At 50.7% G+C, this 27,083-nt stretch overlaps 3 protein-coding genes and 5 non-coding genes across 24 annotated transcripts; all 8 read right to left on the reverse strand.

Annotated features, from left to right (window-relative positions):
- Positions 1-4,134: 4,134 nt before the first annotated feature.
- RPS11 (ribosomal protein S11) lies at positions 4,135-6,413 on the reverse strand. The gene is made up of 5 exons (XM_017665539.3): positions 6,257-6,413; positions 5,408-5,539; positions 5,133-5,208; positions 4,744-4,873; positions 4,135-4,313 (listed from the first exon to the last, which is right to left on the reverse strand). Exons 1-5 carry the CDS (start codon positions 6,269-6,271, stop codon positions 4,190-4,192), a joined length of 477 nt encoding a protein of 158 aa, XP_017521028.1. The 5' UTR covers positions 6,272-6,413; the 3' UTR covers positions 4,135-4,189.
- LOC118970126 (small nucleolar RNA SNORD35) lies at positions 4,989-5,064 on the reverse strand. The gene has a single exon (XR_005057933.2). It is a non-coding gene; the product is annotated as a small nucleolar RNA SNORD35 (small nucleolar RNA).
- A 7,414-nt stretch (positions 6,414-13,827) lies between the features above and the next one.
- RPL13A (ribosomal protein L13a) lies at positions 13,828-17,494 on the reverse strand. Of its 2 annotated transcripts, none has more exons than XM_017665589.3 (8): positions 17,410-17,494; positions 15,861-15,933; positions 15,375-15,440; positions 15,082-15,183; positions 14,804-14,889; positions 14,571-14,630; positions 14,127-14,249; positions 13,828-13,943 (listed from the first exon to the last, which is right to left on the reverse strand). In XM_017665589.3, the coding sequence occupies exons 1-8, from the start codon at positions 17,422-17,424 to the stop codon at positions 13,857-13,859; spliced, it is 612 nt and encodes a 203-aa protein (XP_017521078.1). In that variant the 5' UTR covers positions 17,425-17,494; the 3' UTR covers positions 13,828-13,856. The 2 variants fall into 2 exon arrangements, with proteins under 2 accessions (XP_017521078.1, XP_017521077.1); XM_017665588.3 differs by having other exon boundaries at positions 15,861-15,936; positions 17,410-17,479.
- On the reverse strand, positions 14,406-14,492 carry LOC118970131 (small nucleolar RNA SNORD35). Its single transcript, XR_005057938.1, has one exon. It is a non-coding gene; the product is annotated as a small nucleolar RNA SNORD35 (small nucleolar RNA).
- Positions 14,696-14,765, reverse strand: LOC118970130 (small nucleolar RNA SNORD34). Its single transcript, XR_005057937.2, has one exon. It is a non-coding gene; the product is annotated as a small nucleolar RNA SNORD34 (small nucleolar RNA).
- Positions 14,959-15,042, reverse strand: LOC118970128 (small nucleolar RNA Z195/SNORD33/SNORD32 family). Its single transcript, XR_005057935.1, has one exon. It is a non-coding gene; the product is annotated as a small nucleolar RNA Z195/SNORD33/SNORD32 family (small nucleolar RNA).
- Positions 15,728-15,811, reverse strand: LOC118970129 (small nucleolar RNA Z195/SNORD33/SNORD32 family). The gene has a single exon (XR_005057936.1). It is a non-coding gene; the product is annotated as a small nucleolar RNA Z195/SNORD33/SNORD32 family (small nucleolar RNA).
- Positions 17,495-18,395: 901 nt separating the features above from the next.
- FLT3LG (fms related receptor tyrosine kinase 3 ligand) lies at positions 18,396-26,681 on the reverse strand. 16 transcript variants are annotated; one of them, XM_073226293.1, is made up of 9 exons: positions 25,354-26,681; positions 24,671-24,737; positions 24,182-24,292; positions 23,948-24,001; positions 23,632-23,835; positions 23,451-23,528; positions 23,172-23,310; positions 20,423-20,604; positions 18,396-18,623 (listed from the first exon to the last, which is right to left on the reverse strand). In XM_073226293.1, the coding sequence occupies exons 1-9, from the start codon at positions 25,530-25,532 to the stop codon at positions 18,417-18,419; spliced, it is 1,221 nt and encodes a 406-aa protein (XP_073082394.1). In that variant the 5' UTR covers positions 25,533-26,681; the 3' UTR covers positions 18,396-18,416. The 16 variants fall into 16 exon arrangements, with proteins under 16 accessions (XP_073082394.1, XP_073082395.1, XP_017521054.3 ...); XM_073226294.1 differs by having other exon boundaries at positions 23,632-23,775; positions 24,638-24,737; XM_017665565.3 differs by having other exon boundaries at positions 24,638-24,737.
- Positions 26,682-27,083: the final 402 nt, after the last annotated feature.

Genomic DNA, 27,083 nt, shown 5'->3' on the forward strand with positions numbered 1-27,083 from the left:
CTGGGGTCCTGCTATGTCCCCAGGGGCCTGTTATAAAGGAAGAGAAACCATGGCAGGACCGGTTTGGGTTACATGATAAGTGTGGCCCAGTGCAAAATGAAAATGCCCCTTATTTCAATTTCAAACCCGTCCAAGCAAAGGATTGAACGGAAGCATCGGTGCCTTCTAAACGACCACGCAGACTGCAGGGCAAGCTCACCCTTGAAGTGCCTTGGCCCCTGGGGTCTGTGTACTGTAAAACGGCCCCTGGCAGGTGAGTTGTGCTCCTTGAATTGCCACCTCAATAGCCGCCCCTCCTCTCTGCACCTATGCCATACTGTCCCCTACTGACCTCAGGAGGCAATCACACCTGAGTTCAAAGCCTTTTGCAGGTTGTCTTCTCTGAGCCTGGGTTTCTTCATCTGCAAAATGGGGATAACTGTGCGTACCTCAGTAGAGAGGCTTCAGCAAAACAAAGGTTTGATGTGGGACATGTAGTAGGGCGTGGTAGTAATACCTGTTCCCCTTAATGCACCGCCCCCTTCCCTGGCTGCTGCTAAGGTTCCAGGGGTCACACTAGAGAGGAAGCTCTCCCACGCCAGCCCCTGGACCTGCCTTGCTCACTCTTGCATCCTCAGGCGTCAGCACAGTAAAGTTGCAGAATGAATGATGGTAATGAATAATCCTGGGCTGATTTGATATACCCCTAAAACTCTTCTAGAATGGCTTTAGTGTCCTGCTAGAATGTTCGAGCAGAATCTATACTGTAGGTCTGTTTTAATATGTAAAACAGCCGGGACCTACTATAATGTTAGACCCTAGGGTTCTTCCATGATGGGCTCAGGACATGGCTAAAACATGGCAGTGGGGCTGCACACACACACACACACACACACACACACACACACACACACACGGCTAAAACATGGCAGTGGGGCTGCACACACACACACACGCACGCACGCTACAATTAAATTTCCCTGTACTCCACTCAGAGACCTCAGGTGCCTGCTATCTGCTATGCAAATACCCATGGGCCAACTATGATAAAACCCAGGTATTGGAACAGTGCCTATTATAGGACCCCAAGGCCCCACTGTAACCCCTAATCATTAGGTCCTGCCAAAATAGACCACCACAGGGGCTGTAAAGATTACCAGTGTGCTTGTAATGGAGTATTTTCGTGGTCTTATGATAAGTGCAGGGCCATGCTACGTTATGATACCACCCAAATCTGCTGTTTTTGTCTAACAGGCCCAACTCGTGCTGTCTTCATAAGCCTAGGCAGGACCCTGCTGTGCAACTGTGTGTGGATCTGATTTCCCTGTGAATAGCAATGCCACTGGAGCCTCCTATAAGAGGCATGCAACAGAATATTCCAGAAGCATGCTAAAATAGAATCAAAATCCCATGCCAAACCACCAGGGCTTGCTGTAATAGACCCAGGATTCCACAGCCATAGGATACCCCTGGGGCCAGCTGCCAAAGACTCGTCCTTGGGCCCACCTGAAAGGCCCCAGGGCCTGCTATACCTATACCAAGATACCACTGGGCCTTCCTCTAATCAGGCTCAGGGCTGCGGCATAATCTCTTCCCTAAGAAGTATCACTTATCAAAACTAGTTCTACCCCATTAACTAACAACACGAGCATATTTCATCCCCCGAGTAAGGCAGGGAGGCTATTTTTCCCTTTTTTACAATTAGGGAACTGAGGCTCTGTGGTTTGCGGGGAGGTCACCTGCTCAAGGCCATGCAGCTAACGAGTGTCAGGGCTAGAATTCGGAAAGGAGCCTGCAGCCCTGATGCTTACATTTTTGGGGTTTCTGCTCCTAGTCTCTGCTGCCGGTTATTCTGTGCCTTGAGACCTAGAGGTCAAACCCATCCTGTGAGAATGTAGGGATTTACCTTTAAGTTCATTCATTCACTCACTGAACAAGTATGGAGAACTTAGAGCTTGTCCAGTCACTGTGGATGCAGAGATCCCTGTGCATTGAGTTTGCATTCCAGTAGTCAACAGGTAAACAAACATCCATGCAGTATCATGCGGGATTTGTACAATAAACACACAAATATGCAATGCACAGGTCTGGCCTCTCTGTGTAGGATGATAAAGCAGGGATGGGAGGGCTGGAGGGTTTGTCACTTGGAAAGAGATTGGTGAGAAGGAGAGAGTAAGGCAATGAGGGACGGAGCCAGGTGGAAAGCCGGGCTCAGAACCTTCCAGGCAGAGGGCACACCAGCGCAAAGGCGCAGAGGAGGGAGCCAGTGTGGTGGGGCCTGGCAGGCCGAGGGAAGGAGGGAGCGAAGCAGGCCGAGGGCAGAGGAGCGCTGAGGCTGTGACCCAGACCTAGAACTGTCATCTTTTATTGTCAGTCATGATCCCTCTTCAGACTGGTGCAGCCCGGGGGGTCTTTCTCCTTGTTCTCTGAGACCTAACCCACCAGGCCTGGCCAGCCACCCCCAGTGCACACCAAACACAGGCTCCACCCGCAGCCTGATGCACTGGGGTGCCAAGGAGACGCCCCAACGACCGCTGGGAGGAAACAGGGGAGCTGGGCTGTTGTTGTAAACACTGCAGCCCCACCCCAAACGGAAACACCTGCGGTGGGGGGGCCTGGCAGCCTCAGATACCTCCTGGTCCCTCCCTCAGGGTCTCTAACCCCTCCACCTTGGGCTGGGTCAGGCTTGCAGGCTGGAGCTTGGGGCGGTGCCCCCCTTCTGCCCGTCCCTGCCCCTTCCTGCCCTCTTTGATGCGGCCCCACTTCCTCTGGCAGGAACCCCCACCCCTTGCCCCTGCTGAGTAAAAAGGAGCCCCTGGACCGGACCAGAGGCGGTGTCCCTGGAAGCAGCAGTGGCTCTTCTCCTCATGGCCCTGTCTCCCAACCCTTGTACCAGTGCTGGGCCTCAGTCCCTGGTACAGGCATGGGGGGCAGGGACCTGGGGATCCCAGCAGCACCAGGCCCCACGGGGTGAAGTTACTGGGGCAACTTCAACATCTTGCTGTGTCCATCTCTTCCCGGCTGTGGCTTGGGTGAGGATTGCTCCATCTCTGGTCCCTTAAGTCCTGACCTTCCTCTCTGACCCCATGCCTGTCGTCCTGGTGTGATGCTCTGGTGTGATGCTCGAGGTCCCCCTGCTTGTGACCGGACAGCCTATCCCTACCTGTGGTCTGTGTACCTTTGGAGTCCAGCTGAGCCCTCTATCCTGAGCCTCTACTTACCTTTGTATCTCATTTACAGTCCCTCTCCCTTTTCATTTTTCTCAGCTTCTAAAAGAATGCCTTTGTGTAGTCGACTGTTCACCTCTCCCTGGTCTCGTTTTTCTGTGTAACCCTGTCGGAAATCTTTCCCTTAAGTTGTTCAACCATTTCTTAGAATTTGTTTTTCACCTGAGGCCCCCAGCCGGTCTGTCCCTACCCTTCAGCCCCAACCCCAGAGGCTGCCTATTAAACACTTACGACCCGACCCTGCATTAAGCTGGGTTCCAGGCTGGTTCTGGCCTCGCTATGCAACTTGCCATCAAAGCCAATTTCCTTACTTGGATTTTCAGGCAAAGGGAGTCACTCTAACCTGAGACCTGGAACTCAGCTACTCACTGGGACTCGGGGCAGAGGACCTGCCTGCTCAAGAGAGTTCACTCACTTAGGAGGGGACAGTGGGTCCCACATAGGGGAGCCCGTCTCACTTTTCCACTGTTAGGGGAGACAGAGAGCCCCAGTCTGAAGTCAAGATCCTCCTAGTTCAGAGTCAGGAAGCTGTGAACCTAAGCCCACCCAACCCCCAAGCAAGGCCACAGTAGCTGCTGCTTCCTCCCCCTCCCCAAGGCCAGAAAGGGACTAAACCAGAGTCTCAAAGCCCCAGGGCCTCCACCCTCACTCACTTCCTCCCCAGAGACTGCAAGGTGGGGCTGCCAACACCAGGTAGAAGGCCTGATTTATTCCCATACCAGAAGAAGGTGAGAACCAAAAGACGACCCCGAGAGGGGCAGCACCTTTACAGGGGTTCTGTCCTTGCCCAGCAATGAGGACAGGAGGCAGGATGTGACCCCCCTCTGCCCCCAGAGGATGAAAAAGATCCCCATCTTTCATGTCAACCTGCTCAATTCTCAGGGGCAGCCTCTCCCTCCAGCAAGGAAGCAGATGCCTCAAGCCTAGCTCAACACTGGGAAAATAACTTTATTTTGTTTGGGGCAGTGGGCAGGTGTCCAGTCTCAGAACTTCTGGAATTGCTTCTTGGTGCCAGCGGCCTTGGTGACCTTGAGCACGTTGAAGCGCACGGTCTTGCTCAGGGGCCGGCACTCACCCACCGTGACAATATCGCCAATCTGGACGTCCCTGTGGAGGTGGGTAGTGGCCGTGTCATGGGGGTTGGGAGGATACCCCTAAGAGTTTCTTTTGTTGTCACCAGGTTGAGGCCTCTCAGATTTGGCTCCACGAAAGCCCAAGCAAGCTCCCATTTCCAGTTCCATCCAGGCCTTGGTCATGTGCTGGGCACCAGGCTCAATGCTGTCCAGAGACCCTTCCAGGGACCTCTCAGGACAAAAGATATCCACCCTTCATCGCCCTTTTAGAGAGAGCTGGAAGCTCTCGGAGCCTCCTCATGCGACACTGAAATACTGAAATACCTCCACACAGCAGCCAAGGCATCCAATTCACACGCAGGTCAGGTCCCTTGTCTCACTGAGACTCAAGTGTAGACCACCCGCCTCCTCTTTGCCTCGGGAGGGTGGCTCGCCTGGGCTATGTGGGGGTCTACTGTGCTCACCTGAAGCAGGGGGACAGGTGCACAGACATGTTCTTGTGGCGCTTCTCAAAGCGGTTGTATTTTCGGATGTAGTGGAGGTAGTCCCGGCGGATGACAATGGTCCTCTGCATTTTCATCTTGGTCACTACGCCTGGGGTGGGGTGGCAGGGGGAAGACTGTGGGTCAGGCCCCTGGGAGAGTGAGCTATGGGCAGCTCAGGGCATGCTGGGAATCGGAATGCCAAGCAGGGTTCCCAAGAGGCCCCACTTCTGGTATTAGCTGTGCCAAGTGGCTTTCTCAGCAGTGTACGTGGTGGGCATGTAAAAACAGACATCACCAGCCAGTGCCCCCAGTCCCTCCTCCCTCAGTCCTGGGAATCTGAACCCATGTCCCCAGGGATTCTCACTCACCAGACAAGATCCGCCCTCGGATGGACACATTACCAGTAAAGGGACATTTCTTGTCAATGTAGGTGCCCTCAATGGCCTGGAAAGATAAAGAAATACACGGCAATGAGCTCTGAATTAGCAGTTCCTGAAAAGAATAGGGGGTGTAACCTCAGGGACATAAACTACAATTCCCAGCAGCCCCAGGAGCAGCCACTCAGATGTGCGCAGGGCATCTGGGCTTGGACACACGTGCTGGGATACAAAAGTCTCAGTCTTTCTTTTAAGGGTCCCCATACCTCCTTGGGTGTCTTGAAACCCAGACCGATGTTCTTGTAATATCGGGGAAGTTTCTCTTTGCCAGTTTCTCCAAGCAGAACCCTCTTCTTATTTTGAAAGATGGTTGGTTGCTTTTGGTAGGCGCGCTCAGTCTACAGGGAGGAAGCTGGTGAGCACCACAGGCCTGCAGCAGGATGCTACCTGGCCTGGAAACCTTCCTAGGAACCCCTATACCCCATCCTCTCCAGCACTTACTCCCCAAACTCTGGCAAGGGTCAGTATCCCAGAATTACCTTATAAAACACTCTCATCCCAATTCAGACTCAACTTTGAGCTTGAGGTTACTTGAGCATTTATTCTCAAAAACACCTCCCACAGCCTGCAGAATTCACCCCTTAAAACCCAGAAATACAGAATCATCCCTTTAACACCCAGGACGCCTTTCACCAAGGACTAGTCTCCAAGACGCAAGGACACCCACCCAGGACTCACTCTTTATCTAAAATACGCGGCTTCAAATTAAGTACCAAAATAACAGGCTCCCTGAATTAACCCTTAGGACTCAGTTCTCACAGCATTAACCCTATAAAGCCCAAAGCTTCCAGAAAATCACCCCGTAAGTCTTTAGTTTTTAGAAGATAACTCTTAAGAGGCTTGGACCTCTATTAAACCCCAAGTGCAGGGCCGCGGGCTCAAAAAGGCGCTAATCTGGATTAACGCACACTCACCTAATGCCCGAATTAATCCCCTGGAAATGGAGGGCACCCGGAATTAGCCCCCAAACTGGAGCGCGGGATCTCGCTCTCCAGGACACGCCCCTGAAGCCCAAGGTGGGTCCCGCAGCCTGGGCACCAGCCCCGAGCCCATACCTGTATGTCCGCCATCTTCCCGGCCGCCTGAAAAAAAGAAAGTCGCGGCGGCGCCCGGGTTTCCTTATTGACTGCACAGGGGCTAGAGAGGAAGTGACGAAAGGGGCGTGGCAGCACTGTTTGGGGCGGTGCCTTGGGCGCGACTGTGATTGACGAGCAGCTCTAACCAAGCTCGCGACCCGGACACTGCACCGACGCCGCCATAATGGTTAAGGGCAGAGAGGCGGGCCCGGGGGAACACTAGCGAAAGCCAAGCTATCATGGCACTGGTCGCCCCAGTTCACTTTGTGAAGGCGCGGCCGACCTTTGAGCCCCATTTACGTTGTCGCGAGAGTTACAGCGAGGTGGTCATCTTTCTGCGGGGCGTAGGTTCATGCTGTGTTCGGGGAGACCGCGTGGCTCTGTACGTGTAGGCTGCGGGGACGGCCATCTTTTTGCGGGGCGGACACCCGGAAGGCCTGCGGAGCATGCGCAGCGCTGCCGCCTTGTTTGCTGGTGTGGGTGCTGCTTTTGAGTTTTTTGAAGTTTAATGGAAGTTGTCTCTGTCGCATCCCAAGAAATGGTTTGGAGAAAAAAAAAAAAAAAGCCCTTTCGCTGATTTTCTATGAACAGCGGGGTCCTGTAGAACTTTCCGCTGTGATGGAAATGTCAGTATTTGCCCTGTCCAACACCGTGGCCACTGGCACTGGAAATGTGAGTGCGATTGAGGACCTGGATTTTTAACTTTAATTTTACTAGATTTAGATTTGAATAGCCACACGGAACTAAAGGATATCTCGTTGGGCAGTGCAGATCTATCACTGGATACTAACTACTGTTTTATAAATTCTTAGAAAACAAAATCCCACAAAGCAATTGCCATGTGGCAGGCATTGTGCTAACACTCTAAAAGGATGTTGTCTTGCCAGTGGGTTTCCGCCCCGGGCAAGTTCGCAATGGATTCAATGTGACCAAAGAAATTGACAGCAAAACGTTCTTGGGTGAAAGGGTTATACCCAACTTTATTTCCAGGTGGCAGGTCAGTCACTTGAATATCATTTACTGAGAGCAAGTCTGCATGCAGCAAGCTGGTCTCTGCCTCTGGGCCCCTCTGGCCGCACAGCCGTCCCACACAGTTGTCCTGCACAGCCGTCCTCCAGGCCTCCCTCACAGCTATCCTCTGGGTCTCTGACCTCTGAGCTGCCATCACGCCAACCTCTGCTCTGCTTGCCTGCAGCCTGCAGCCCTGCCACCATGTCGCTCCCAGAGCACTGCGTGGAGCTCTTTATATAGAGTCAACAGCCATGTATTGCCTGCCCATGGCTGTGCAGTGAGCTAGTCAAACAGGGCCAGGTGAGAATCCTGGCCACAGGAACTCTCTCATTTTATCCACAGATGTTCCTGTTGTTATTCCCATTTTGTAGATAGGGAAACTGAGGCACAGTTGATCCAGGTTTTACAGAAAATGAGAGGCACAGGTGGGAATTTAACCTGGGCTGTCTGACTCCAAAGTTCTTAACTTACTTTAAAAAAAAATCCTTGACTCCTTCTTTATATTTAGCTCACACTTACTGAGCACCTATTGTGTACCTGGCCCTGTGCCACACAATGGTGACAACAGCCCAATGTCTCAAGCCTACCCTGATAGCTGTCCATACCCTAGCTGACTTGAACCTTGTTGCAAGATTTCAAACTCCAGACCTTGGCACCGATAGGTGTCTCATGCCTCTTCCCTTAGTTAAGTCTTGGTCTAATTTATTTGAGTGTTACCTTGTCCACTGTTATTCCCTTTTTCTAAAAGGCATGTTCAGCTTCTCCCCCCACTTCATAGGAGTTACTGCTATTACCCCATTTTACAGAAGAGGAGGCTGAGCCTCAGGGAGGAGGGGTCACCTCTCAGGGTCACACATTCAGCCAAAGCAATCAGGAAATAAGCCCAGAAGTATCTGAGGCCTAGGCTCTTTCCTCTTGGGTGAATCGCCTCTTAAATTGTACAGCAGGTGGGGAAGGTGTCAAACCTAGAAATACTCATGGATAATAAAGCTACAAACTAAAACCCAGAAAGACACTACCCCCTTCCCTCCAATGTTTTCCCAGCTCTCTAGCTGAGACCTCAGATGCACCAAAGACTTCAAATTTAGGCTTTTTCTAGTTTGTCCCAATTCAGCATACAAAGATGCACTAGTTGATAATCGACATACACACTTAAACTGTGTTTAACTCTGCTCCAAACTGCCTGTGAATTAGTCATTTAAAAATAAATCCTAGTATATTTTATTTGTGTGGATATGTTAAACAATTTTAAAAAGAAGTTGATTTCTTCAATGTAAATATTTAAGCAAATATTATGTAAACGTTAAAAGCTCATTTTTCCAGTGTACAGATTTAAAGTATACCTCCTAGGAAGTCCAAAAATAGATTCAACTCTTTGAGAAGAATTTAGCGTATAATGCAAGATGCAGTTAAAATCCAGAGGGAATATATAATACTTTCAATGATTTTATGTTAGCACAATTATGTGGCTGTATGAAAAAACATTAAGTTGGATCCCTACCTCCTCCTTTATGCCAAAACTAATTTTTGATGAGCAGAGATTAATTGGGGGCAGGGGATGAAACCATAAAAGTGCTGGAAGAAAACACGAGCTGTTTTTCTTTTTTCACCTGTCTGGTGAGGACTTTTCATGTGTGCTCCAGCAAACCTCTGAATTGTTGTTTCCTGATCCGTGATGAAGGACCCATTTTAAAAATTTGCAACTTGTCATGGACCAATGTTCTCGTAAAAGACAATAACAAGGAATTAATAGGAAAACTAAATTGTAAACAAAAACGACAAGGCCCAGGTTTAAACGTTTTTCACGTTCACCTGGCATAGAAAACCTTGGCGTATTGCTGTCCCAGTGTCCAAACCCTCGCTCTGAATTTGTGTGCTTATGTTGTAGCATAGGCAGTGGTGCCCAGGCCACATTTAAATACTTCTACCCTCTGAGATGAGCTCATCTTTATTTTACATTCCTGCACCTGAACACCGCCCCCATTCCCTCCTTCCTTGCTGTTTCTAGAGCATGTAGATTCTCCAATGCCTTGGGACTTTTTAACTTGCTTTCCCGTCCACATTGAATGCGTTGTTCCAGTGCCTCACCTCCCGGGCTCCCGTGGAACCTCCCATGCCCTCCACCTGGTGACCCCCTGTTAATAAGAGTGTGATTTCCTTGATACCATTGCTAACTGGCTGGATTTAACTTGCTTGTGTATTCTTATTTCTGCTTTGTATCTATTTCCCCACTGGAATGGGAGCAGGAATTTTTGTCTGCTTCATTCTCCAGGGCTTCTGGCAACTGCCACTTAGTAGGTGCTCAATTCCTGTTTGTTGAATAACTGACCAAATGAGTGAATGGAGGAGAATGAGCTACGCCAAAATGCCCACCAATAGGCGGATGGACAAACCATGCAGCCCCACCATGGGATACGGACATGAAGTAGGTTGATCAATCTGGAAATGGAAAGATGGCCAGCACGAGTTCACTTTTTCTTTTTTAAATTTATACTTACTTCAGAATAGGTGTTTTCATGCATGTGGTACAGAATTCAAAAAGTACAAAAAGTAGATGGGAAAGATTACTCTCTCGCTCTTCTTCCCAGACACCCATATCATTTCCCTCCCCAGAAGCAACCGTTATCATCTGTTACCAGCTTCCAATGTGCCTTCCAGACTGTTCTGTTTGTAAAAATACAGTAATTTATCCCTCCACTTGCCCCATGGTCCCAAGCACAGAAGCCGGTGAGAATTATGCCTGGGCTTGCCTGGGGTTTACCCGCCTTACCTCTAACATCCTGGCCCTCCCCCAAAGCAACAGGCTGAGCGGATCCGCCACAATAAAAGGCACCACGCTGCAGCCCTCTCTGTCTCTGTCTCTGTGTCTCTGTGTCTCTCTCTCTCTTTGTCTCTGTCTCTCTGTCCCCCTGCTCTCCCCGCTCTCTCTCTCTCTCTCTCTCTCTCTTCTCCCCACCCCCGTCTGGGCCAGCCACTCTCTCCTTCAGATAATAAAGTCTCTTCCGTGGGCCCGTGTCTCCTGAGTCGTTCTGGGTAAGGAGGGTCGCGGCGTGATACCCTTTCACTGTTCTCAGCCGAATTTACACGTGGACAAGGCAAATAACAAAACAAGAGGCACGTAGCGTGACCCAGTCAATGTTTACTGACAATCTGTGGCATGACTGCATTTTTTTTTAATGCTTATTACGTGATTAAATTGTGCACTCTTATCTTTTTAAGTATTGTGGACTGCTCTAGTCCAATAACAGCCAATAGTTACAGGCGGTTATTTACATTTAAATTAAATAAAATTTAAAATTCAGTTCCTCACTTTTCAGATTTCAAGTGCTCAGTAGCCACATGTGGCTAGCGGCTTGCATATGGGGACAATGAACATTTAGAACCTTTTTCCAGTGCAGAAAGTTCTGCCGGACAGTTCTGTTATAGACAAGCCTGTGCACTTATAAATATATATGCGGTGTCTTCCAAGTTGTAATCATTTCAGAGAGATAAATGCCACCAACTTACAAAAAAATCATTGAAAATTTAATTATTTAGATTTCTTTTACACCTAACAGCTTTGGGAATTTTGAATGACACATTTTTTATTTTAGTTGCTTCAGCCCCTGTGGGGATAGCACTAAGTGGAAGAGACTTCCCATTTTTTTAGAACCTTGTATGTATTACCCCTAGTGGACTTATAGTAGCTTTATCATTTATTTTTTGAATAAATAATTTCCAGAGTTTTGAACGAGTTGGAAAGGATTTATATTTAGTCAAAAAAAATAAATAAAAGTAGGACCCACAGTTGTTATCTACAATGTGTGCTAAGCCAGGTACAAAAGTTACTTAGAAAAAAAGCCTGGTGGGAAATCGCATGACTCTCCTGGTGGTTTGCATCTCCAGTTGGTGAGATTAGGTTTGATTTCCTCTCTGGTTTTTCAAATGCTCATTGTTTGGCAAATTGCTCTGAGGAGCTGGTGAGATTTTGATGATAAGGGAAAAGCAAAGGGATACTGCTTTACTCTCGGGGTGGGGGCCCCTTGGAGATGTTTAGGTCCACAGCTTTTAAATGTTTGTGATCAGAACCCACAGTAAGAAATACATTCTACATTTATGACCACAGTTCTCTCTCCCCCTTTCTTCCTCCCTTCCTGGTTTCCTCTCACTTTCTAATTTTTAACTCTTCCCTTCCCTTTCTGCAATACACTGACTTTTTTCATTTCTAGTCAATTTCATTATGATTGTAAGACTGGTTACAACCCATCACATTGATTTTTTGACCTGCAGTATTTACACCCTTGGTGTCCAGTAATAAACTTGAGGGAATACTTCCCTGCCCCTGGCAGATTTCACAGATATTTTACCAGCATTTTACAACAGAAATGCAAAGGCTAGTAATAGACCAGGGGACAGCCACCCTCCCCAATAAGCAAGGAAATGCCTGTTAAAATAAGACCCTCCCTGTACGCTGCCAGTTAAGATGGAACTGGAGCTTTGAAACTGTACCTACCTTTGGCCCAGAGGTTCTGATTCCCTGTATTTGTCCTACAGGAAGAATTAAACGTATGACCAGAGAATTCATTTTGCATTCTGATGGCCCATGATGTTGAGCATCATCTCATATGCTTATTGGCCATTTGTATTATCCCCGTTGGTGAAATGTCCATTCAAATTTCTGCCAATTTTTACTTGGTTGTCTCCTTATTGAATTTCGAGAATTCAAAAAGTGCATATTTGGATTACAAATCCTTCAAGAAATAGTTTGCAGATATTTCCCCCCAGTCTTTGGCTTGTCTTTTTTTTTCAAATTGAAGTATAGTTGAATATACAGTAGCATATCGGTTTCAAATATACAACACAGTGATTCAAGTTATCTACGTGACGAAATCCTTACCCATTAGTGTACTGTCAACATAGACATGACAGAATTGACTGTATCCTCTGATCTTTCATCCCTGTGACTAACATTGAGTAGATGTCTTCATCTTAATAGTGTCCTTTGCAGTGGGAAATTTTACTTTTTTATAAAGCCAAATTTATTTTTAGGGATCAAGCTTTTGGTGGGATTATATTGTGCTGTTTTAACCCGCAGTTTTCTTAAACTGAAGATTTAAACGGTGTAGTTTTTGGTTGCAGGAGGCAGTTCCCCTGGCGAGCAGGAATCCAGGACGGGGAGGGAGCCCACACTTTTGTTAAGATGATTCCCTGAAAACTAAGCCACTGTGGTTAGGCTGGACAGTTGAGAGATTAAACATCATGGAATGACTTGGTCCATTATCATTTGCCCAGCAACCTATAGTAAAATCTGCATTGTATTTAACTAGCCTTCTCTGTGCCGTTAGGCATTTGAATTTTGTAATCCTAAATAAGAAAACTTCCAGTATTTCCCACCAATGCCAAGGGCAGTGTGACTTAGCTTTCTTTCCAGTATTGATCTGCTTACATAGGTCAAAGCAGACTGCTGTGTGTGGGATCCTGCATCTGGCACCTAGATGACTAAACCTCTACAGTAAAATGGGGACTGGGTGTGCCTGGGCAGGTGTTAAAGGGCACCGGGGTGACTTTCAAGGGTGGGCATCTGCCAACTGCCCCATTTAGCCTTCCAGGGACTGCCCCTGGTGGACCTCATGTTCCCTTGAGGTCTTATAAAGCAGTATGAACACCAGTATCCCATTTCTGATTCCTGCTATCCAAGCTTCTTCACACAAAGCCAATGCCCTGGCATGGCATCATGCTCGAATAGCCCACTTGTCCCACACTGAAGGATTGGTTTTGAAAGATGGTGGCAATTCCACTTTGCCACTTAGTGGGACCTGGGTTGACAGCAGGCACCAGAGGCCATGGTCCTTTTGAGAAACAAATTAAGTCTCAGGAAGTTCCTCAGTGTTTAAAAATTTTTCCACAAGGGGCAGGTTATAATCCAACATGTGTGTAAAGTGACTCAACTCAATTTTCCTCTCCCAGCCCCTTTTCCTTGCCAAGGGCCGAGCTTCCCTGGGCCTGCCTCCACAGCTGACACACATTGCGAAGACACCAGATTTCTTTAAAAATAATTTATTAGTTTCGGGTCACAAAGTACATGGAAAGCTCAAGGGTGATGCCTGTGACCCCCTGGCTGGGCTTCCCAGTCTACACCGCCAATGAACACCTCATGCGACACACGGCTCTGCTGCCCCCAAACATGCATCAGTCAACAGCTGCAGAGTATAGTAGCTGACCTTGTGGGAACTTCAGCAGACACCCCCTTTACAATACAGGAGAGTAGGGTCCCCTCCAGTGAGCTCCACAGCTCACTGGCAAATACTGACACTGCACTGCTGGTGTCCAGTCACTTTCCCCCTAAACTCTCAGGAGCCAGCAAACCACAGGCAAACTGCCTGCAGAGCTCTGAGAATGGTTATCGACTTAAAAAGGCTTTTCCTCAACAACAGTGACCTGGGCGCCCCTTCTGTTCCCAGCTTCCTAAGCCCCAGGCTGCCGATGGCACCCCAACTGCAGCCCCTGGGGTCCCCCACATCCTAGGGCGGCGATGGAGGAAGGGCAGGCCAGGCCAAGCATGATGAATAAACAGTCAATTTTATTGGGCTCAGACTAGGAGTCCGTGGGTCTTGAGGACTGCTGTGTATCTGTCAATTTTCTTCTCTACGTTCTTTTCGGCCTGTTTCCGTAGCCTCTGTGGGGTTAAGAGGATAGATGATGGGTCAGTGGCTGTATGGACCCTCCTCGGCCCAGGGACCGGCTCTCCACTCCAGGGTGGGCCTCAGGGTAAAGACCATCCCCCATCAAGAAGTAGAACCCAGCAGGCCCTGCCCGGGAGCGTGTGTCCCCTCAGCCCAGGCCCTGCCCCCATCCTCACCATGAGCTGTTTTTTCTTCCGATAATGGATCTTGGCCTTCTCCTTTCTCTTCTCCTCCAAGGTGGCTGTGACTGCCTGGTACTTCCAGCCAACCTCATGAGCCAGGCGCCCTAGGTAAGCAAACTGGTGGAGGGGAAGAGATGAGGCTGTAAGGAAATGGAGCCTGGATGGGGCCAAAGTGGCCCTGAAAGGCAGCTGACAGCTCCAGAAGATCCTGGGACGGAGTAATCCAGACTCTCCCCGCAAGCTTAAATTGGGGACACACCTGCTGTAGGGGGGCTCCTGGCATCAGCTAAGCCATTGGCATTATCGGCACTGCCCACAGTGGCATCCGCAGACCATCGTGAGAAAAAGCCATCATCTGCCAGTCTTGGGGACCTTAAGCTCATCCCCACTAGATCTGGGAGCCCCATGGAAGCCCACTCAGGAGAACCCTGAACTCACCTTTCGTGTGGGCTTCAACCGCACAACCTTGAGGGCAGCGGGAACCACCATTCGCTTTTTCTGTTAGAGAAGGAGAGGGGCTTAGAGACCTGGAGTAGACAGGCAGGGAAGAAGGCTGGCTGGGCTGGCGTCTCAGCCAGGGCTGTTCTCATGAGGGTCAAACAATGTAGGTAACGGCGATCATCACAGACGCCCCGCATGGGGATGCTGTGCAGGGGGCTGGTCTAGCTCACCTTGTCATAGGGTGGTGGGATCCCATCAAACACCTTGAGGCGGTCCAGGGCAGCCTGGCCTCGCTTGGTCTTGTGGGGCAGCATGCCTGTGGGCAGAGGGACAGCAGGCCTGCTCAGCGGGGCTCACGAGGACCCTCACCCTGGCAGGAAGGCAGGTGGCCTCAGATGGTAGTGCATGTGGAGTCATCTCATGGTTGGGAAACTCGAACACAGTGGGAGAAGTCCTCATCACTGGCCACCCGCCCTGGCACCACCTGCAGCCCCCAGGCCCAGCTCACCTCGCACAGTCCGCCAAAAGATGCGGCTGGGGGCTCGGAAGTGGTAGGGGCCTCGGGATGGGTTGGTGTTCATCCGCTTGCGAAGAAAGGCTAGGTACTTCACTAAGGAGAGGGCAGAATGTGAGGCCTCAGTCCCCAGCCAAATGCTAACTTCTTCCAGGACATGCCCACACTCCCAAGGGCCTGTCCAGGGACTCAAACGAGACTTCCCCTTGGGGGATTGTTTTCAGAGCCCAGGAAGCCTGAGCACCTCACAGCCATCTCTCCAGCCCTTCTCCTATGCCTTAACTTACACTTATTCCGGTAGAAGTTGCCAGAAATATTGATGCCCTCACAGCGCACGACAACCACCTTTCGGCCTAGAGAGAAAGGAAAGTGAGACAATCAAGGGCGCAAAGATCAGGAAATACTGAAGGCTCTCCCTACACCTGACTACCACCTGCCTGCAGTTACTGCCGAGGACCCGGACAAGGGGATCCTCCTCTGCATGGAACTCACCGCAATGCACAAAAGCCAAGGCCCCGGCAGGGAGGCCTCTCGCTCCGAGCCACAGAGCAGTAACTGGCAGAGCTGGACTTGTGCTTGAGTTAGCCCAACAGGAAAGAATATTTTGTCCTGGGCTAAGTCCACAGAAGGCAGTAGCTAGCAGGTCTCAGAGCGGTGCATGGGATTGATCTCATGGTCGTGAGACTCAAACGAAAGATGGTGATTGTTGCTCATCACTGACCTTGGGTCAGAGCTCATGTTAGGGGGTTGCGGCGGGCAGAGGGCAGACTTACCCAGCAGCACCTGCTTGGCCACGATGGCCGCCAGGCGGCCGAGGAGATGGCCTCGGCCATCGAGTACTAGGACCTGCTGGAGACAGGGTGAGGACTTAGAGGCACCTAATGCTTTCTACCTGCTTGTTTCACCATGTACTCCAGGTGCCCCCCACCCAGCTAGCAGACCCAGCAACCAGGACCCAAGGCTCCCTTTATAAATGAAGAAATCAAGTGTCTCAGGATTTATGTGAGCAGACTAAGACACCACAGAACTGCCCCTATGTCTCTGCTTGACAGGCAGCAATTATTATACCCACGTTAAGTCTGAAGGCAGAGGCCAAGGTAGGATTTGAAGCAAGACTGGACTAGCAACAATGTCCCCTACAGGTTAGAACTTACCCTCCGCAGGTATCAAATGTAAACTAGTTTCTAGCATTAACTATTGCAAAGAACACCAACTCAGAGAGAATGAGACAAGGTTGAACAGACAAAGCCCATGCTGGATCTGCTGTGCATCCCCGGGCCAACTCCTCAAACCCCAATCTTCAGCTTCTTCACCATGAATAGAGTTCCCACTCTTATACCAAGGCTTGTTATATACTTCCTGATGTTGGAAGGCAGAATTTAAAGCTAGACTTCCTGACAGTGTGAGTTTGGCCAAAAATCTCCAACTCTCCACGCTTCATCTCCCTCATCGGTAAGATGAGAGTTAACATCTCGGGAACACAGTTATAAGTTAACTGAATTACACAATGCAAATTGTGGCAGGCACATCGTAAACGCAGAACACACGTTGGGAGAACTCTACGACCTGCCTGGCGCCAATCCTGGAGTTTTTCCTTCCTCTTCACAGATCCATTATATGAAATTCATATGGATACCCTTTCCAAAGCCACCCCCTCCCTTCTGACAGTTATACAAAGAACCAGGGCACTCAGACCTAAGCTTCTGCTGTCTTCCCAAGGGCCTCAGGTGGTTAAAATAATGTCTCAGGGCCCTGGAGCCTTTTGTCAGTCACAGATTTGCTTCTAGCAGCAACGGGCTTTCCAGACATACATCAACCCCAAAAGTACGAGAGAAGAGCAATTCGTTCCTAGCTGCTTAAAGATTCCGTACCAAATACCCAGAGCTGCAGAGAACCCTGACAGCACTCGCGTGAGAGGTTGAAAGACCCTCCATTTTGGCCAATCCTTGACTTTTCATCGCGCCGAGGATTCCGGCCGCTTTCCGCGTGGTTCCCGATTGCTGGGGACACACGGGCCCAATTTGACCAAGGCCAGGATGAGATCACGGGAAACGAGGCCTAGTTTTAAAATAACTCTTCCAGATCTGAAAGCCCCTACCAGTGCCCTCGGGAAGCAACGGTGCCGCATGTTAACCAGTCCAGACACAAACCCAGTATCTCCTATTCCTCGTTGCAAATTCCCCGGAACCTAAAAGCCTCTCGTTCTGCTTAACTATTGAGCTTGAATTGCAAAACACAAACACGAGAAATGGGAAGAGTCGGACCCCATTGCAGCCTGGACCCAGCCCAGCCCATGCCACACCGGCACGCGCGAAACCCCACCTGCCCCTCCGCCATCTTCGGCAGCCGCCTGGGAAAGAATGAACTCTCGGCGCAGGGTTTCTTATCCCTGGAAACAGGGGCGGAGGAAGTGACGCGACACGGACAGCCTATCGGCTCTTCATTGGCCAAAGGACCTTGCGCGTGCGCAGAGGCTCCATTAGAAGGCGGGCCTCCTTCTGACTGTCCAATAGGAGTATCGTTCTCGTTGGACCTAAACCGCCATGGCTGTGCGGGGCGGAATGTCACGTGAATCGGGAGGCGGAGCTGCTGGGGCGGGGGTGGCCGCCCTCAGCCTCCCCGTTTTTGAGCTGGTGATCTTTCTCCAGCAGCCGGGTTGTTGGCGGGTATGGGCACCGTCGTACCCTTTCGATCGGCCACAGGCACCACGCCACGTGGAGGCCCGCAGAAGACAAGCAGGCTCGTCCTTCAGCGCTCAGTCTGGGTGTAGAGATATGATTCCGGTGCCCTTTCGGCCTCCAAACCCCGCAGTGTCCCCATCTGTAAAGCAGATGGAGGCAGTCTCCCCTATGCGATCTGAGAGGCTATCTAGAAATGGCTTCCAGATGCCTGAGTGTTTCCCAGATGACCTTCCCACCTTCTGGAATCCAGGCCTTCTGCTGTGCCCCTTGCCTGGGATGCCCCGCCCCCCATCCCCACCTTCCAAAATCTGGCCTGTCAAAGTCCCTTTCGCTGGGGTTCATTCTTCCGCAGGGCCTCCCTCATATCTCACGCATCTCCCCAGGGCTCCCACAGTGGCTGTGCCACTTTCATTGGAGTGTGCGTTTTGCTGTCCTGAAGCCCTCTGGTCTCTTGTCTTACCGATAGATCAGGGGCGCTGGGTCACCTCTGATTCACATCTGGGTCCAAAATTGCTCTGCATGGGCCGTGGGCCCCAGGAGGCCTCAGAAAACAGGTATCGGATGAAACATATTAACTGGAACACCGAAACTCAAATCCACACTGCCCTATTCACAGACAGGCCTGGCCAGAGCTGGTAGAAAAGTGATTTATATACAATTTCCTGGGGACAAGGGATTCGTACAGAGGGGGGCAGGTGGGGCTGGTGCTGGTTGCTGGCCTTGCCTCCATCCTGAGGAGAGTGTGAGGGGCACAGCAGGACTAAGGAAGGGACCAGTCTCTAGCTGACTTCCTCCAAATCCCGGCTGTGTGTCCTGTGGCAGGTGACTCCTCCCTCTGGGCCTCAGTGTCGTCCTCTGTAAAATGGGATGACAGATATTTCTGTCTCACTGGGCTGTTTTGAGGAGACATGGACAGAGGACAGCAAAGCACCAAGCTCAGGGCTCTGCATGGACTCACTGCTGGAAACAATTCCGTTCGCAGCCAGCACTATGTGTTAAGGGCATCGCTGGCTGTCCACAAGAGCTCTGCAATGATGGAAATGTTTAGATCTGTGCTAATACCACTACAGCGACGATACAGGCCTCCTGTGAATATTGAGTGCCCCTAATGTGGTCTGTTTTATAGTGAAGCCGTGTTTTTAATTTTACCTAATTTTAACTTCATAGTGTGGTTACTGGGAGAAAACGTGGTGGACAGAAACAAGGCCTCTAAATACAGATAAACTATTCTGACAAAAATTGAGCTTCTGAATCGAGATGTGGTCTAGTGTAGCATACATGCTGGATTCTATAGACTTGGTATGCAAAAGAGAATGTAAAATGTCTTATTAGCCACCTTTTAAAATGCTGATTATGTGTTAAGATGACATTTTAGATACACAGAGTGAAATGAAATATATTTTTAAAGTTACTTGTTTCTTAAAAAAAAACGGAGCTGCTAGAAAGTTTAAAGTCACATGTGTGGCTTGTGTTCTGTTAGAGGTGCTCTAAAGGCCTTGTGGGTGTCACGTCACTTAACCCCTATGGTAGACAACTCTGTTGTAGAAGGACTATTATAGAATCTTTTGTATGTTTAAGGAAACTGAGGAAGAAGAGTGAAAGGCATGGATGCCAAACCAGAAAGCAGAATCAAATCTTGGCTCTGTCACTCACAAGCTGTGTGACTTGTGGTGAATTATTACCTCTCTGTGCCTTGGTTTCGGCCTCTGTGACATGGCACCTAAATGAGTTAATAAGTAGAAAGCTCCACCACAGGGTCTGTGTCACTGAGGCACCGTATGTGTGAACGATCACAATCACTGTAAAAAGTCTCTCCTTAGATCCCTCTGGGGCCTCCTCTCTCCCTCCTGGCCCACCTGCCTCCCACTCCCACACCTAGTCACAGGTTTTCTCCAGCATCACACGTCTCCCACAGCTCCATGCAGCCTAGGCATTGGAGGCACAGCTCTCTTACCTGGTGTTTGAGGCCTAGATTTTCCTTCAGCATTTTTCAACCCCTCATCCACACTTGCTCCAGACTGGCTGAGCACCCTGAGCTTTTTCACACCTGGAGGGCTTTGCACAAAGGTCCCCTCTGCCTGCTCTAGGCCACTAGCTCCTGACCTGCAGACTCCTGCATCCAAACATCTCCCCCAGGGCCCCCCTGCCTGCAGGTCCTCGCTGGGCCCTCAGGCTTTCCCTGGCTCCCTCCTCCAGGTTCCTCACTGGATCAGACCTGGGGTGGTCTGTGCGACCTCCTGCCCCAAGCCAGTAAGTCTCCAGCCCTGCTCCCCCATTCTTGACCGGTCCTCTTCTGTCCCTATAGTCCTGGTCCCAGCCCTGGCTCAGGCCTTGTTCTCTCCCTGGACCCTTATGCAGCCTCCTCTGTGGCCTCCAGTCTCTCTTCCAGTCTGTCCCAGTCGTGGGCCCAGAGGGGTCTTCCGGCATCCAGAGCTGACCTGCCCTTCCCCTGCTCCCAGCCCTCCCATGGCTCCCCGCCACCCCACAATACACAAAGCCCAGGGGCCTCCTGTTGGTGAAGGACTTCCCAAGACAAGCCAGGCTCCAGGGGCAGCACGTCCTGAGGACTGGAGCTGTGGGGCCCCTACGCACCCAGTAGATAAGCAATGCTGGGCAAGTGCAGCCACCCCCGCAGCCCCACCCTGCTGGCTCACCTGCTCCCCGGGGTGGGGCATCCTCTGCCGCCTCCGTCGCCAGTGCAGGCACCAGGCAGCAGCCGAGAGCAGGAGGGCCCCGGGCAGCAGCAGGAACAGGAGGAGGAGGGGGGCCTGAGGGGCCGGCAGGACGGTGGCCTCCAAGGCTCCAGGACTCCTTGGGGGCAGCAGGGTGGTGGAGTCTGCAGAGACAGGACGCTGGGTGACTGGGAGAAGGGCTGGGCCAAGGAAAGGCAGGCAGGCTTGCCTGACGCTGGCTGTGATCCTGGCGGGTCGCTCCCCTGTGCCTCATTCTCCTTGTCTGTAAAATGGGTATAATCACCATAGCATAATCATTACCTACCTCATAGGGTTACACAAAAATCAAATGACTTGATGTGTAGTTAAGTGTTTAGAACACTACCTGGCAACATTTTATGTTAATTGGACACGTTTCTGGTGCTTATGTATCAGTTTGTTCATTCTTCTCCCCTGCACCTCTCTTCTGGAGTTTCATGTGGGCAAGAGGAGCCTTATCTGTCTTGTCAGAACCTACTAGGTTCTGAGGACAAGGCCTACAAGGCTCATTTAGTAACATTACAATAGTTTAATTTACCTAAATTAAATATCTGAATGAGTGGATAGATAGTAAGTCAATATGACCCACAGGCCCCACACACATCCTGGCCCCCTTCGTTCCCTCTGAACCCTCACCCCCAACTTTCTCCCCCTTGCTCTCTTGACTGGCTTCAGCCATAGGGGTCTCCTCGCTGCTGTTTAAACAGTCAGGCGGGTTTCTGTCTCAGGGCCTTTGTGCTGGCTGTTCCCTTCTTCCAGCCAACCACCTCAGACCACAGTTCCAACACCCTGTTTAATTTGTCTGCATAGGGCCTGTTACACAGACATTTTCCTGCCTTGTTTACATGCTTCTCGTCTCCCCAACTGACATGTCAGCCCCACATGTCCATGGACTTGGTCTTCTGTGTTGTGCACCCAGTGCCAGGCACCAAGGAGATAGTTAATAAAAGGTAGTTGAATGAATAGTCATAAACATAAATTCGGGTGACAAATGAAGCTAAACATAAATGATACAATGGGAATGCAGGGAGAAATTAAGAAAGGTATAATTTTAGACTGGAGGTTTTCAAATTATCTACCTCAGGACTTAATGGTTTTAGTAGACAAATATACCAAGGACAGAGAGATGCTAAATATGACAAGCGAGACAGAATATATTAGATTTGCTCTGATGCTACCTGAAAAATAATCAATTCTTTTCCTAAGACAACGTTCAGTTACAAAAGTCATTATTTCCTGGGTCACAGAGAAAACCTTAATAAACTGAAAAAGTCGAGTTTGCAGAGTATAGCCTCTCGCTGTATTCTAAAGAAGTTATTTCATTTGGAAAACTCAGTGGTAGCCAGTCCCACACAGTAGCTATTGACTCATGGGACTATCAGACATGTGACATGCAGTGACGTCTGAACTGAAATGTGCTGTCAGTGTAAAAACCACACTGGCTTCTTAGTAGGGAAAAAGGGATGCGAAAGATCTCATTAAGTAGTTTTTTAAAATATTGACTATGTGTTGCAATGGTACTATTTTGGAGTACAGAATTAAACAAAATTTGTGATTTAAATGATTCCTTATGAAAATAATTATAAAAGTATTGAAATTGCATTCAATAACATCATTATAGAGAATAGACTAGTGGCTGCTGGGAGTTAGGGATGGGAGTTGTTAGGAGGAAGTCAAATTAAGTATCTTTATTGGGTGGCGATTTATAAGCTACACGTGTAATAAAACTATACACACAGTTCAATTATGGATTGAATTGTGTACCTCAAAATGCATAGGTTGAAGTCCTGACCCCCCAGAACCACAGAAGGTGACCTGATCTGGAGACATGATCTTTAAAATGATAAATACGTTAAAATGCAGTCACTATGGTAGGCCCTCATCAATACGACTGGTGTCATCATAAACAGGGGAAATGTGGACACAGAGATATGCATAGAGAGAAGCGACAAGAAGCGGCCATTGACAAGCCAAGGAGAGAGACCAAAGAGAGCCTCCCTCTCAGGCCTGGGGAGCTGATCCTGCTGACACCTTGACTTCAGACTTCTGGCCTCCGGAAGTGTGAGACAATACACTTCTGTTTAAATCACCCAGTTTGTGGTGTTTGTTACAGTAATCCTAGGAAACAAATAGACACACACACACGCGCATGCATGTGTAACTGGTAAGATCTGAACAAACTCTGAGGACGGTACCCATGGTAATTTCCTGGCTTGGATATTGTGCTGTAAGTAATGCTTTGACAAGCAAAATGTAACCCTGGGCGCGTTGGGTGAAGGGCGTCCTGGAACTCCCTGTACGTTTCTTTGCACTTTCCTTTGAATCTACAATTATTCCAAAACAAACATTTTAAAGCTAAAACAACCAATAACTTGCTAAAAAAATAACGAACATTAACATTCCTGAGATAAAGCATTCACTTAAAAAAAGAAACTTTTTAAAACTTGGCTACTAGGAAATTCATACTTAAACATGTGGCTCTCATTCTACTTATCAGCAGGGGCTGCCTCATGGTTCCCTTCTCAGAGATGGGTAAACTGAGGCCCAGATAAGGAAATGAGCTTGGGGGAACATGCCCAAAGTCACACAGCCAATGGGAGCACGGTGGGGGTCTGGGCTGGCCTGAGCAGGGCGGGTGAGGGGCTGCAGGGGTGGGGTGAGGCAGTGGGCTGGGGTCACTGGGAGCCTTTACCCGGCTGACACTGCAGCTCCAGGCACTGGGAGAAATTCCTGCGGGTGATCCAGGGCTTCAAGGCCAGCAGCTGCTCCGAGGTGTCCTGCAGGAGGTGGGAGATGTTGGTCTGGACGAAGCGGAGACAGCTGGGGAGGGGCTGGAGGCAGGGGAGGGAGATGTCACCATCGCATAGCCGGGGCATCTCCTCAGGCCAAGGGCCTCCCCTGCCCAGCAAGGCCCTGCAACAGGGCCTGGAAAACAAATCCAGAATTGCCGCATCGGGCCCAGACCCCTCACCAGTGTGCCCAGAGCAGTGATTCCCAGCAATGGGGTCCCCAGTGGGACTGGGCTTCCAGCTCCACCTCCCTTGGATTGCTATGGTCAAAAAAAAGCTCCAATAAGGCCTGGCAGAGCTTTGCTTACAATCCCTAGGGAAGCATCTGGCTTCCCTCACTTGCGCCCCAAGTTCAGGGCTGACCTGGAAGGCACATAAGGTGACAAAGAGTATCTCGGTGTTGACAGCCTCTAGTAGGTCCTGAATCTGGGACCCTGCCACAGTCTTGAGGCGTCCCATCCAGCGCTGGGCCAAGACAAGGTGCCAGATCGGCCTGCAGAGCTCGTCCTGGGGAGAGACAGCTCCAGCTCTGGGTCCTGTGGGCAGCCGGGCTGCGGGCTGGGGCTCCTGGGTCCCAGGGGAGGCGGAGGCTGTGTCAGCAAACTAGCCTGGTCCCCTGAAGGGCGCTGCACCTGGAGCCTCTTTCCCCACCTCCACCCCAAACCCCTCGGTGACTCACGTCCTGCAGGTTGGAGGCCACAGTGACTGGGTAATCTTGAAGCAGGTAGTCAGCCTGCGGGAGAAAACAGGGTCAGGGGGTCAGGCCCTGATGAAGACAGGAGGAAACAGAACTAGAGAGACCGGAGAGGGAGGGGGACAGGGACCCAGAGAGAGGGGGACCTAAACACGGGACAATCAGACAGAACGTCAGCCTCAGAAAGGAGCGCGGGAGCGGCTGGCACCGGGCCCTCACCAGTTTGCGGATGGTGCCTGTGAAGGTGGAGGAGATGGGGCTGTGGGTGAAGGAGCAGTCGGGGGTCCCGCGGAGGCCGGGGCTCAGCAACAGGAGCAGGAACAGGGAGGTCTGCGGGAGGGGCGGGGCAGCCCGGCATTGGCTCCGCCCCCTCACCTGGGCTCTCCGCACCCCCCGCCCCTTTCCCAGGACAGGCCCTCTTCCAGTTCCCGCCTCTCCTCTGTCTGGTTCTCGGGTGCCCTTCTCTGATCTTTTCCCCTATTTTTCTCTCTGCCTCTTGTTCCATGCTGCCTAGGGTTCAGCTCCTCTCTCCCATTCTCTCCAACTTTCCAACTCCGCCCATCCCTCTCAGGTTCCGCTCACCCCTGCCCGTCGCCCCCATCCCTGTCCACCCTGTCTTCCTCTCCCACCCGCCCATCTCCCCTCTCCGCTCTGCCCATCACCACACTTCTCTACCTTTCCTCCACCTTGTGCCCCAGGTATACGCACAGTTGGGCTCCAGGCTGGCGCCAGCACTGTCATCTCGGACTGAGACCCCTCATGCCTGTGGCCGGATCTTGGAAGGGACAGAAGACCGAGTCTCGGATCCCCACACCCCAGCCCCTCCCTCGCCCGCCCCTTCACCTCCGCGCCCCTCCCTCGGCCCCTGGATGTGGCTAAGTTTCCGCCTCCTACTCACTTGGGCTTCCTGCGTGAGCCCCAGTTACAGTGAAAACTCTTCATCTCCCCTTTCAAGAACCCCGACGTCCAGTCCCCGGAACCCTCCCCAGGCCAGGGACCCAGGAACCCGACCCCCATCCCTCCTCCCTTAGTCCTAGGAGGGGGATCCCGGCCCCGCCCCTTGGGGACCCGTTGCCCATTTCTCCACACGCACAAGGCTTGCCCCAGCTGGGTGTGGAAGGGGCAGGCCGGGTGACAGCCAGATATCGAAAGTGAAAGGAAATTTTTTGGGGAGACAGCTGGCGGTGGATCTGGCTGATCCAAGAGGCGCCACCTGGTGGTGAAAGGTGGAGGCTCACGCCACCAGGGGCGCCTCAGCTGGACTCAAGCCCCGGGAGGGCTGAGGTTGGGTTGGTTACCACCCCCGATCCCGCGTGGGACACAGTGGATGGGCAGCTGGGGCCAATTGAACAGGTAAAGTATTTGTTAAATGGATGGCAAAGGGATCTCACCCTGAACCCTTCATCTTCATTTCGGGAAACTCTCCCTCCTTCTGCATGAAGGTGTGCAGCAGCTCCATCCCTCTGGTTGCTCCAGCCCAAAGCCTTGGAATGGACTTGTGACCTCTGCCTCTCACTGCCCCGACAGTCCAGGCAGTCAGCAAACTTGTTGGCTGACCATTCAAATGCATCCAGAATCCGACTACTTCTCATCATGCTCGCTGCCATTACCTGGGCCTGCCACCATCTCCCACTTGAATATCACTGCGACCTGCTCACCTGGCACCTTGGTTCAACCCTCACCCCACCACAGGCTGTTCCCCATGTGCAGCCAGCCAGAACCTTTAAAGACCTAAGTCAAAACAAGTTTCTCCTCTTCTCCAAACCCTCCCCTGGCTCCTGCCACACTCAGCTTAAAAGTACAAGTCCTCACTGTGTCCCACATGGTCCTACAGGATCTGGCCCTGTCCCCTGTATGCCCTCACTCCCGCCCCTCTCCAGTTCAGTCACACTGGCCTCCTCCACACTGCTGACCCAGGGCCTTTGCACTGGCTGTTCCTCAGCTTGGAATGCCCTTCCCCCAGGAACCCACATGGCCCACCCCATCTCATTCAGGTCTTTGCTCAAACACACAAGGTAAAGCCTTCCCTGCCACATTTTACAAATTGCACCCCTCCCAGCTCCCACTCATTCCTGCTTTGCTCTCTCCCTTGTCACTTATAACCTCTGATACACCATTGCAAGTTACTTATCTTCTCGTCAGTTACCCCACTGGGATAACGGCTCCAGAAGGACTGTGGTGGGCGTCTGTTTACCCAGCACCTTGAGCTGTGCCTGGCCCTTAGCAGATGATCAATCAGTATTTGTTAAATGGATGGCAAAGGGGTTTTGGCCTCTTTTCTTCTTCTTTATCGCTGTGTAATAGAGAACTCCGCTGGCCTTTGTCCCTCAGCATCCAGGGAGACAACCTCTTAGTCCTTAGGATTTCCCTGAAAAGGGATAAGGGTGTCTTTGTTATTCAGAGGGGGCCCCTGACCACACTTGAATTTATGCTAATGAGGTGACTCAGGACTGGGCTGGTCAGGCCAGAAAGACCAACCATGTGATTTTAGGCTTTGAAATGCAGAATGTCAGCCAAATTTGCCCACCTCCCACCTCCCATCTCTGGGGAAGCATGTGGGGGTGGGGGGACTAGAAATTGAGTTCAGTCTTGGTGTCCGTCTTTGTGTGGCATTCTCTTCTTCTCACTGTCTTCTCTTCTGTCTTAAGAATACTTGTCGTTAGATGCAGGGCCTGCTCAGATAACCCAAGATGATTGATCTTGAGATCCTTAAATACATCTGCAGAAAAAAAATTACATCTCTTTTACCAAAGAAGGTCTCATTCGTAGGATCCAGAGGTGAGGATGTGGTCATACATTTTTCAGGGCCACCATTTAACCCACTGGAGGTGTCCAAGGAGGTTCCCAGTAGGCCTTTGCACATGCTATGCCCGCCACCTGTGATGATGCTCTGCTGCTATACTACTTTTCTGCCCTAATCAGTCCTCATGGTCCTTAGAGATGCACTGCAATGGCTAATCGTCAGGGTAATGTAAATCAGAACCACAGTGAGGTGTCACCTCACAGCTGTGAGGATGGCTGTTATCAAAAAGACAGGAGATAACAAATTGTTACAGACTATGGCCAATGACATGGAGGGTCCTCAAACACAAAAAATAAAACCATCATTCAGCAATTCCCT

Source organism: Manis javanica, chromosome 17 (assembly GCF_040802235.1).
Source record: "Manis javanica isolate MJ-LG chromosome 17, MJ_LKY, whole genome shotgun sequence".
In the NCBI taxonomy this organism is placed as follows: domain Eukaryota; kingdom Metazoa; phylum Chordata; class Mammalia; order Pholidota; family Manidae; genus Manis; species Manis javanica.